We start from the raw sequence: 11747 nt of genomic DNA, 5'->3' as shown, positions 1-11747 counted from the left end.
AAAACCATCTCGGATCACCATAAAGAATAACCTCAAATTAAGCTTCATTGGGCCCCCAAAACTGCCCAAATAACATGATGGGAATGTTTGATGAGTGCAACAGAAAATGTTTTCATTTTTCTGCCATTGCGACTTATCTCAGAATTCTGAAATTTTCTTTCTCTCACATTTGCGAGTTATAAAGTCAGAATTCTGTGATTTAAAGTCAAAGGTTTAGTTTTTTATTTAGTGGCGGAAAAAGGCTTCCATACATTGCGCTGGATTTTTGCTGTGCTGCGTCACTTCCGGTTCTCTCGGCTCCGCGTCTGCTGCAATGCTAATTGTCCTGTAACACACACACACACACACACACACACTCCCGGTCAACCTGTACGTCTGGTTTGGATTTTACGTGAGAGGGTCTTTTTCTGGTAGGATAAAAACGTAAAATTGTTCATCTTAATTTTGTTTAATAGTTGTATTTTATAGTAGGTTACTTTTAGGCGTTTAGTAGGTTACTGTTAGCTAATGCTAGCCCATTCATTGCTGCAGACACAGGCGGGGAATATGTTTACATGCTCCTCTAAATATATCATTCTGCTTACAGTTTAACCTTTAACCATCACGTTATGGAGTTAGTAATGTCGAAGGATGCAGTTATTCTCAGTGTTTATCCCTTAGCATTCGCTGCGCTCAGATCAGGTGCGTTTATCTGTGGAATGTTTTACTCTGATTTTAATATTTATATTAATCCTCACGCAGACCGTCAAAATGGCGGATGTGAAGAACTTCCTGTACGCCTGGTGTGGGAAGAAGAAGCTCACGCCGAACTATGACATCAGAGCGGCGGGAAACAAAAACAGACAGAAGTTCGTGTGTGAGGTGAGCATATTGTGTGTGTGTGTGTGTGTGTGTGTGTGTGTTGCACACATACAGTATAGTGTGGTGTTGTTGTTTCTGTTTTAAACCCGTTTCTTCCCTAAGGTGCGTGTGGATGGTTACAATTACATTGGCATGGGAAACTCCACCAATAAGAAGGATGCTCAGTCCAACGCCGCTCGAGACTTTGTGAATTATCTGGTTCGGACCAAAGAGATGAGTCCCGGCGAAGTTCCTGCTCTAGGGGTCAGTATGGCATCTGTTGTGGACCACAGCTCTGTGTGTCGTGGGGGATGCTGAGGCCATGTTTCTCATCTTCAGGCCAGTGTTCCTGATGGAGGAGATGAAGAAGGCGGAGTTGAGTTCGGAAATCTGCCATCCAACTGTCCACTACCTCCACATTTGGCTGTGAAAAGGGAACTGGGTGAGACTTTAAATTAATCCAATCATTCGTAACAAAACATCTGATATGAAGTGTGTCTGCTTTAGGTGTTGCTTTCTGAATCTTAAAGCGATAGTTCAGCCATAAATGAGCCTGTGCTGTTAATCTGCCGGATATCCAACATGTAGGTGTGTGTGTTTCTTCAGGAGAACACAGATGAAGATGTTTAACTCAGCCGTTGCTCGTATAATGCGTGTCAATGGGGTCTAATTCTATGAGAGTAAAACACACACAGACATACGAGTCCATATTAAACCCTGCGGCTCGTGGAGACACACTGATGTCTTAAGACACGAACCGATCGCTTTCTGCCAGAAACACAACAGTATCTGTGTTATTTTACCTCATATCAGACGAATCTCATCTAGTGTTCCCATCGCCATTACTTCAGGTGAGTGAGGTCAAAATAACGGAGCAATCATAGAAATATTTACATAGGTGTCTCATTAGTGCCTGCAGGGATCGGTCAAATGAGGCATCTATGTAAATATGTCTATGATCGCTCCGTTATTTTGACCTCACTCACCTGAAGTAATGGCGTTGGTAACACTAGATGAGATTCGTCTGATATGAGGTAAAATAACACAGATACTGTTGTGTTTCTCTCAGAAAGCGATCGTTTGGTGTCTTAAGGCATCAGTGTGTCTCCACGAGCCTCAGGGTTTAATATGGATTAGGGCTCCAGGCCGCCACCAAATGGTTGCATTTTGCTACTAAAATTTGAGTGTGCAGCTGAATTTTACCTCCAGTTGCACGTGTTCGACCAGTAATTTTGGGCGTGTTTATTCAACAGATCACTCCAATTACATGCTCTCTAGAGTGATATATTTGCTGAGGTGACGCACACGAGATCTATTTAACCAATACGGTCACATTTTTTATAGAAGTACATGATTCAAGCGTAATTAAATCATTTTATGTAAAAGAAACCTGTTTAAACATACATAATACAAACACAAAACCAGTGCTTATACTCTACAGTAATCATTGAATCATCAGCCTGCGTTATTACACCGTTTTCATGTCAATGGTAAAGTGTTCATTTAAAAAATAAAATACTAAAAAAATACTATACATACTAAAACTATATAGTTAAAATATGAGCTTCCGGTTTTCAGTGCCACACGAATCGACTTGTGCTTAAAGGACAACTCCGGTGAGAAATGCCCCTAGGGGTAATTAACAGATGGTTAGCGAGTAGATCGTTCTCTGGGATGTGTTTTCTTGAAAATTGATTGAGGATTACATTTTTACACATATGTACTGTAAAGAGTTTTATCTCTAATCACAGATTAGCTTATAGCGCTAGTCTATGGGGCACAGGGTAAGGGAAATTAAACCACTAGTTAATACCACTAACAGCTCAAAATATCCTCACACTAACACGGCAGCATGATGAGGGTCCCTACATGCTAACCGAAGCATTGAGAACTTTGTAAGAGTACAGACAGTTTAATAAGAAGATACTTTATAAAGACAGGACATTACACATTTAGGGACAGCAGCCATTTTGAAAAACAGCACATGTAGTAATTTAATTTCACTACCCTGTGCCCCATAGAGAAGTGTTATAAGCTAATCTGTTCTTAGAGATAAAACTCTTTGATTTTCATGAAAACGCATCCCAGAGAACGATCTACGCGGTCACCATCTGTTAATTACCCCATAGGGTCATTTCTCACCGGAGTCGTCCTTTAAGTCAGAATACACTTATAAATGGATGTCAATGGCACAATGATAGAGTACTCGAGTCCTGGACTCGGACTGGAGTCCGACTCGAGTCCTTATTCTCTGGACTCGTGACTCGACTTGGACTTGCGGACTGATGACTCGTACTTGGACTCGAGTCTCAAGGATATATCAAATTGGACTTGAGGATTCATCAAATTAATTACGTTGTTTCTGACTAAGTAGGTTATAAAATTTTGATATAAGATGTTGCACTTTTCCTGTATCGAGCTCCAAGATCGACCGTGATCTTTTGTCCCTCACAGGCACTGATACCGCTCGCTCTCCTTGCTTGACCACACACTCACTAACGTCACTCACTTTACGCCGCATCCTCGTGCATTATTCACGGGCTAAATGTTGACATTTGGAAAATGCAGACACTATTATTGACTAATGCATATATGATAATAAACAGAGGAAGCTAGGGTTGGGCGATGTCTGCCTATTTGGCATCAGACGTCGACGATGTCTACGTACAGTGAAGCGAATGTACAGCGACGGGACATAACTGCCAGACTCAAACTGTGCTTTCTCATTGGCTGACGCTGAGCCAAAGACGGACGCGCTCAGTGCTTAATCCCGCTTACGTTTACTTTAGATTTCATTCAGATATTTAAATACATATAATTTAAAGCAAAACAATACATTTATAGTTTGTAAAATACACAATGGTGTCTATGGAAGTAGCAATAAACAATCCTTTCAAATGTATTTGCCTACGTACAGGCTAAAGGTTTGGACAATGTTTTTGAAAGAAGTTTCTTCTGCTCATCAAGCCTGCATTTATTTGACAAAAATACAGAAAACAATGTTATGTGATATATTTTTACAATTTAAAATAATTGGTTTTCAGTGTATTCTCCTTTAAATGCTGATTTATTTCTGTGATCAGAGCTGAATGTTCAGGATGGTTCCTCCAGTCTTCAGTGATCATGATCCTTCAGAAATCATTCTCAGATGAGGATTCATTACGAGTGTTGGACACAGTTCTGCTGACTAATATTCAATGAATAAAAGGTTCAAAAGAATTATTCTAAATAAAAACATATTTTCAAATAATATAAATCTCCTTCACTGTCACTTTTTATCAATTTAACACGTCCTTGCTGAATAAAATTATTGATTTATTTCAAAAAAAGAAAAAACATGCCTGACCACAAATTACTGACCAGTAGTGTATATTGTTCTTACAAAAGAGTTCTATTTTTAAAACATTTGCTTCCTTCCTTTTTTTTTAAAACTTTTTTTTACTTTTTTATTCATGAAAGTATCCTAAAAAAAGTATCACAGGCTATGAAAATATATTAGTGAGCAGAACTGTGTCCAACACTCGTAATGAATCCTCATCTGAGAATGATTTCTGAAGGATCATGATCACTGAAGACTGGAGGAACCATCCTGAACATTCAGCTCTGATCACAGAAATACATCAGCATTTAAAGGAGAATACATTGGACTCGAACACGGGACTCAAGCCTCGACTCAAACTCAAACTCAGGTAATGGTGACTCGACTGGGACTCAGACTCTTCTTTGCTGACTCGGACTCGAAACACTGGGACTCGACTCGGACTTGACAGTTGGTGACTCGACTACAACACTGCAATGGCAGCAGTAATGACACATTGCTATTAAACATTGAGTAAAGCGTCCCTTTCTAACAGTGAGTTCTTCCTGTGTCTCAGAGCCATCTGAGAGTTCTGCGTCTGCACCCGTTCCTGGAGTCACAGGTTTGGGCTACTCCGGTTTTGGGAATGCCCAATGGGAGCGAGGAGCCAACCTGCAGGAGTATTACTCCAAGAGACAAGAGCAGGACGACAAAGCGGTAACATTTTTAGGCAGTTTGCAGTGTAAATGACCCCAATTTTAGAGCATCTCTGAGTGTTAAAGGGTTAGTTCACCCAAAAATTAAATGTCTGTCATTAGCCCCGTTTCCACCAAAATTACCCGGAACAATTTGTACCAGGAACTTTTTTACAGGAACTTTTCTCCCCCCCAGACCTGCAGCTGTCTGCGTTTCCACCGCGATAAAGTTCCGAGAAGATTAGGCAAATTATTCGGTGATGTAGGACTGCTCGCGACTGTTCCTCCAAGCCAGTGACGGACAAGGGCTGTCACTTTTTATTCGATATTCGAATATGCATTCGAAGATGACGTGAAATATCCGTAATCGAACTATAAATAAACTATCCGGTTTTTAAAGTGCCATGTAGCGCAATTTATTTTTATTTTTTTACTGTCGGTGCGTTTACATGGAGCACTGTAATCAGTTTAAAAGTCCAATCTGAAGGAAAATGCTCCATATAAACACCTCAATCGTAATAAAAATGCCCAAACTGAATGAAATTGTAATCGTTTTGAGATGGGTGGATAAATCTTTTCATGAATCGATCAAACGAAACATTTCACCAAATGACCTGACCGGATTACTTTTGAGTTTGCGTCCTTATGTGATAACAGCGCGCGCCCCACTGAAGAGCACACGTCGCGCTCATGCACCAAGCATGTTGACAAGAGAGGAAAATACATTTTTCTGAGGGATACCGGTAATCTTTTTATTTCATAAGAAGTTATGAAGATAATGTTGGCATAATGACACTGTCCCTAAGCCTATGTAAGCAAACAATCAACTTCTTCAACTGTGCCTGACATTAGAATTATTTTTTTCTGAGATGATTATTACACTTTACAACAAATGAATAGCTTTTATAAAACCGTAAAGTCCTGGTGGCCGTTGAGAGTTGCTATGGCATCCGTAAACACATTCCAGGCGCTGGAGATGACGGCGTTGTAGATAATTGAATATATTCGAATGCCTTGCTTGATATTTGATATCCGTTCGAATTAGATTTTTTTCAAAAATGACAGCCCTAGCGGACAGTAATCATTTTTGTGTGTACCGATTGAAAGATTTAGTGGATTTAGTTATTATAAGCTATTTATTTGTTTAAATAATCATCTCAGAAAAAATAATAATTCTTCTGTCAGGCGCGCAAGTAAAAAACTGCCTGGGGCAATATACGCTGTGTCATTACTCCAACATTATCTTCATTATCTTATAACTTACGAAATAAAAAGTTAACCCCTCAGAAAAATTAACTTTCCTCTCTTGTCAACATGAGCGCGGCGTGTAAGACTTTTAAAAATGCCGAGTTGGACCTAAATGCTGCTCAACCAATCAGCATGTTCAGCGCCCAAGTCCCGCCCTCGAAAGTTCCTGAACTTTGAAAAAGTACTACCCCGCGAGCAGGGCCGTTTGGAGGGGGAAATATTTACCCGGAACTTCATTTATACCCTGGTTCCTGCGGTCTAAACACACGAAGTACCACCCAAAGTTCCTAGTTCCTGGGTAAAGTTCCTGTGGTGGAAACGGGGCTATTAACTCCTCTCCCTAATGTCGCTCCACACCCGTAAGACCTCCGCTCATCTTCACACACAGTTTAAGATATTTTATATTTAGTCCGAGAGCGTATGCAAGTGTATGCACACTATACTGTCCATGTCCAGAAAGGGAATAAAAACATCATCACAGTAGTCCATATGAGACATCAGTGGGTTAATTAGAGTCTCTTGAAGCATCCAAAATACATTTGGGTCCAAAAATAACAAAAACTATGACTTTATTCAGCATTGGCTTCTCTTCCGCGTTTGTGTTCAATCCTCAAAGATTCAAACGGTTATGAATCAGTGAATCGATTCATGATTCGGATCATGTCGTGTTATTTTTGGACCCAAATGTATTTTGGATGCTTCAAGAGACTCTAATTAACCCACTGATGTCTCATATGGACTACTGTGATGATGTTTGTATTCCCTTTCTGGACATGGACAGTATAGTGTGCATACACTTGCATACGCTCTCGGACTAAATATAAAATATCTTAAACTGTGTGTGAAGATGAACGGAGGTCTGACGGGTGTGGAGCGACATTAGGGAGAGGAGTTAATGACAGACATTTCAGTTTTGGCTGAACTAACCCTTTAAGGGTTCTTTTCTTGTTTCCATAGACCTTGGAGTCAGAGGAAGTTGATCTGAATGCTGGCCTGCATGGGAACTGGACTCTGGATAATGCCAAGGCGAGGCTGAACCAGTTCTTTCAGAAGGAGAAAAACCAAACCGACTACAAGTATAGCCAAGTGGGGCCGGACCACAACAGGTCAGAGCATTCCCAACGCACACAGCTGAGATTTATCCACGCCGCACAGATTCTTCAATAACTCAATGTTTTCAGCATAAATCACATTCTCAATGTATGAAGGGTTTGTTTTTCTGCTGGACTGAAACGATCACAGAGATCTCCTTGATGTGCATCTAACCTTAGGGAGATCTCAGATAACAAACACCCTCTCCTCTTAGATATATGACCTTACAAAATCAGCAGTGTCCAATGGGTGAGTCTCACGAGACTGCTCGAGAGCATGCCCAGGTCACGTCTCACCCCAGAGTCGGACGAATGAAGCACAGGCAGGGCTCGACATTAAAATTAGCTTGTCCGGAAAAAAATATAATTTATTCTGAAGCAATATTCTCACCAGTGTTCAATCAGCATTTACATATTTAAATCTGCTGAAGGTACTCAAAAAGTTTCTGGGTAGTGCCACCATGTGCACAAATATAATAATGAATTTTCCAAAAATGCTAATAACTTAATAAACTTGACTATTGTCATAAAACTGGTTTTAATAGATTCCCTGGGTCATGCCAAGAACATAGATCCCAATTTGACCAAACCTCCTATTCGCCGTTTTGATTTCCTACTTTTTTCGAACTCATCCTAGACCATTTCTCTGATTGTCACCAAAATCAAATTGGAACATATTCAGACCATGACAGGAAAAAGTTATTAATTTCATGTCAACAGACAAAACTGTTATCATGTAACTCAGCGACGAATTTGGGACATGATGCTAAAATGACCCTTGCTTTGACATAATGACACCAAACTTTAGCCCCGTTTCCACCAAAATTACCCGGAACAATTTGTACCAGGAACTTTTTTACAGGAACTTTTCTCCCCCCAGACCTGCAGCTGTCTGCGTTTCCACCGCGATCTAAAGTTCCGAGAAGATTAGGCAAATTATTCGGTGATAGGACTGCGCGCGACTGTTCCTCCAAGCCAGTGAAGGACATGTCTTACTGCAGTAATCATTTTTGTGTGTACCGATTGAAAGATGGACTATTTGCGTGAGACGTTATCTAAACCGATCTGGTGTTTACATGTGATGACTTTCAATCGCAATCATTTTGTCACATGCAGTTTGTCTGCCGCATCAAAAATGTCAACGCTGTTTTCTCCAGCAGCTGGAGTGTGTTTACTGTAGCCATAGCAACTCTTAACGGCCGCCAGGACTAATACAGTATAGCTATTTATTTATATATATTTATAGCTATTTATTTGTTGTAAAGTGTAATAATCATCTCAGAAAAAAAAAAATCTTCTGTCAGGCGCAGTTAAAGTAAAAACTGCCCGGGGCAATATACGCTGTGTCATTACTCCAACATTATCTTCATAACTTACGAAATAAAAAGTTTACCCCTCAGAAAAATTAACTCTCCTCTCTTGTCAACATGAGCGCGGCATGCGCGTGCCGTCACGTCACGTAAGGAGACACACTTAAAAGTAATCGGTCAGGTCGTTTACATGGTGAAAACAAATTTAATAACGAGTATGGAAGAGATTCAAGCTGAGCTGCTTTTGCTGGTTATGTATAGGTTTACTAAAGAGGTAATTAACAACGACAGAAAAGAGCACTAATATGCAGATTCAGCAGCATATTCAGAAAGCTTGTAAAGCTAGATTTAAAATAACAATGTTTATTATTATCAGCTATTACGGACATTGCACGTGAGTTGGCTGAGACGAACGCACGCCATCAGACAGAGAGCAAGACTGATATTACTGAACGCAGAACAAACCTCGCAAAAGACTTTTAAAAATGCCGGTTGAAATAAAATGCTGCGTGAGCTCAACCAATCAGCATGTTCAGCGCCCAAGTCCCGCCCTCGAAAGTTCCTGAACTTTGAAAAAGTACTACCCCGCGAGCAGGGCCGTTTGGAGGGGGAAATATTTACCCAGAACTTCATTTAGACCCTGGTTCCTGCGATCGAAACACACCGAGTACCACCCAAAGCTCCTGGGTAAAGTTCCTGTGGTGGAAACGCGGCTGTAGTGTCATTGTCACCTCACTCGGCCCACATCTATTTTGTAACTACGCCACCTATTGGTCAAAAGTGATAAACCATTAAATCATATTATTAGTGACCGTGTATATGATTTTTCCGCCATTTTGCCTAAAATCACCGGTAACACTTTAGTATAGTGAACACATTCACTATTAACTACGACTTCTGCCTCATAATCTCCTAATTTACTGCTTATTAATAGTTAGTAAGGTGGTTTTTGTAGCGTTTAAGTTTAGGTATTGGGTCGGATTAAGGGATGTAGAATAAGCTCATGCAGAATAAGGCATTAATATGAGCTTTAGAAGTGCTAATAAACAGACAATATCATAGTAATATGCATGATAATAAGACACTAGTTAATAACTGAACCTTAAAATAAAGTGTTACCAAATCAGCTTAAATTGCTCATTGTGGCAGCTGTTGTAACACTCCCTGCCATGTTGGCATGTCTTATTGCCTTCTTTGCAGTTGGCCCCGAAGACTGCTGCTCGCAGCTATATTTATTATTATTAAATTGACTTGATTTTGTGGTGAAATGTGACCTGGACATGTTTTTGTGAGAGTCACCCATGGCGAATGTAATCTTGACAGAGGACGATAGAGATGCCAGAAATCACAACCGTACATGGGGGAAAACATGTGACACGACTTAGGCTGCACTAAGAGGTCACATGGTGAAGTCTGAGATTGGTTGGGTTTAAAGGCAGAAAAGGCAAAGCAATGTCTGGTTGTGATTTCTGATGTCCATCAGGGGTCCAGTTCTCCGGTACCCTGAGAGGAATAACTCCCTGTTTAGAAGTCTGGCAGGAAAACAAACCCGCTCAGGATGGGCTGTATGGGCCCGGTGCTGAAATATCACTGTTGATTGAGAGGTCAGTTTGTGCTATATTGTTAAGACATCTGTGGGCTAAATGTCATGTTCAGATGTCTTGATTTGAAACCTTGCTCTATTGTAGGAGTTTTATTGCTGAGATGACAATCTTTGTAAGACAACTGGGTCGAAGTAAGTATCAGAATACTTCATTAACCTTCTACATACTAAACCATTAAGGTGAAGAGTTCACCATTAAAGGAACCCCTGGTGTTAAGACTTAATGGAGCTTAAATGATGTCTGTCTTAGGAGTGTGCGATATATATCGTCTGCGGTAACATCGTAATTGTCGTTTTAACGATGTGCAGTCTGACATTATCGAGTATATCTCTCACACACACACACACAGAGTGTCTTGAAGATTAGACTAGTGCGGATGCACGCTTTCACTGCATGTTTTAATAAATATCACAGGAAGAATCCAGATATCAGCATGATAACAAATGTGATATTGATTTTATACACGTTTACTAAACAAGAATTTATTAAGTGACTTACATGTTAGACACCCTATTGTCCATTTTTACTCTATTCCGCCAACGAGAACAGCTCACAGCACTGTAATCGCATCTCTGAGCAACACAGTGTTTTCTTTACTGGATAATACTGTTGTAGTACTCGAGATCGGTCTTGGTCTCGAGACCACTTTTTAAAGGTCTTGGTCTCGTCTCGGTATCGACTGCATTTTTACTCGGTCTCGTCTCGGTCTCGGGCGAAGATGACTCAGGATTTCGTCTCAAGACCACAGCTGAAGGCATATAAAGAGCAGAGAACTCCACCCTAAGCGCACTCCCTCTGTCTTCAAAATAAGCACATAAGCTCTCTCTGATACTTCACATATTAAGCTAAATCAAAAGTTCAGAAAACCGAATCCATGTTGAACGTTGCGCGTTCGGACAACTGTTTTGAAGTACCGCTCGGTGTGAATTGCGCTCAAAAAACGTTTGACCAGCTAAACAGCTGACATAAATCATACATTAAATAAACAGGAAACAATTTCTATCCAGTTATGAAGTGTTTTCTGTGTGACAAACCTTCCGCGATGTTCTGACAGCCGTGATTCACACACAACGGGTCTGCTAATGTCCGATTCACGACCAAATGACTCATTTGAACCGAATCATTTTAACGACGGTAATAAGAACTGATCTGTTCAACAATGAACTGAACGAATCAGTTTAATCATTTACTCAGAACACCTCAGAAATGAGAACACAAGTGCGCTTACCCAATTTAGCAAGAGTGGAGAGTAAGAATTATTAGTTTTAACCATCCACAGTATTTCAGCTTATGTATGTTGAATGTGTAGTAAAATAAATAGTCTAAAATCATTTAGTTTAGACTGGAGTGAGGTGAAAACAGAACAAAGCTGTTTGTTAGCTAGCTGATCATTTTATTAAATTGTATATGGCAGGAAATGTGGCTATTTGTTAACTGTTAATGCTATTTCTAATATTGATATGATTATATACCAAACAATTCAACCTGTTGGAACAAAAGAAACATCAAGATAAGAGATCATACATAATATGAGAACATAAGATAATAAAAAATGATTGTTTCGTTGCATTTAAAAAAAAAAAATGGTGTGTGTGTGTGTGTGTGTGTGTCAGCCACCACCAAAGACCATTTGTGACCCAGGAAAAACCCTGCACATGTGA

General features: G+C 40.1%; 1 protein-coding gene across 1 annotated transcript in view; it reads left to right on the top strand.

Moving 5' to 3' along the window:
• The first annotated feature begins 292 nt into the window (after positions 1-292).
• The window catches only part of dhx9 (DEAH (Asp-Glu-Ala-His) box helicase 9), a 34281-nt gene continuing 22826 nt past the window's right edge, over positions 293-11747 (top strand). The window contains exons 1-7 of the mRNA XM_067453469.1: positions 293-410; positions 742-861; positions 964-1104; positions 1180-1282; positions 4716-4855; positions 7039-7187; positions 10171-10217. Coding sequence (XP_067309570.1) covers positions 751-861; positions 964-1104; positions 1180-1282; positions 4716-4855; positions 7039-7187; positions 10171-10217 — 691 coding nt within the window. The 5' untranslated portion in view covers positions 293-410; positions 742-750. The remainder of the gene's footprint in view (positions 411-741; positions 862-963; positions 1105-1179; positions 1283-4715; positions 4856-7038; positions 7188-10170; positions 10218-11747) is intronic.

Source organism: Pseudorasbora parva, chromosome 9 (genome assembly GCF_024679245.1).
Source record: "Pseudorasbora parva isolate DD20220531a chromosome 9, ASM2467924v1, whole genome shotgun sequence".
Taxonomy (NCBI): domain Eukaryota; kingdom Metazoa; phylum Chordata; class Actinopteri; order Cypriniformes; family Gobionidae; genus Pseudorasbora; species Pseudorasbora parva.
The sequence above is the reverse complement of the archived record's forward strand: the minus strand, read 5'-3'. Positions and strand labels throughout refer to the sequence as shown.